This window comes from Meleagris gallopavo, chromosome 1, assembly GCF_000146605.3.
Source record: "Meleagris gallopavo isolate NT-WF06-2002-E0010 breed Aviagen turkey brand Nicholas breeding stock chromosome 1, Turkey_5.1, whole genome shotgun sequence".
Classification (NCBI taxonomy): domain Eukaryota; kingdom Metazoa; phylum Chordata; class Aves; order Galliformes; family Phasianidae; genus Meleagris; species Meleagris gallopavo.
In genome coordinates, this window is record NC_015011.2 from 24,379,122 (window position 1) to 24,379,366 (window position 245).

Here is a 245-nt window from a genome sequence, read left to right on the forward strand (position 1 = left end):
CACAGAGGCGGCGCGGGAGCGCTCCGGCCCGCCGCCCCGCGCCGCTCACGCACTCACCAAATGTGCAGGCAGCTGAGCACCGCGAAGACGATCCCCAACACCAGGGCCAGCGGGACGGCGAGCAGCAGGCTCAGCAGCTTGTACAGCACGTACTTGCTGAGCTCGAACAGCGCGTGGCTGCAGATCCACACCTTGTCGAAGGAGTGGGTGAGCTCGGGCTCGGCGATCACGTCCTCGAAGCCCAG

At 67.8% G+C, this 245-nt stretch overlaps 1 protein-coding gene across 1 annotated transcript in view; it reads right to left on the bottom strand.

Annotated features, from left to right (window-relative positions):
- The window catches only part of CAV2 (caveolin 2), a gene marked incomplete at its 5' end in the record, with an annotated part of 8,722 nt that extends 8,477 nt beyond the window's left edge, over positions 1–245 (bottom strand). Inside the window, one exon of the mRNA XM_019611187.2 lies at positions 58–245. Coding sequence (XP_019466732.1) covers positions 58–245 — 188 coding nt within the window. The remainder of the gene's footprint in view (positions 1–57) is intronic.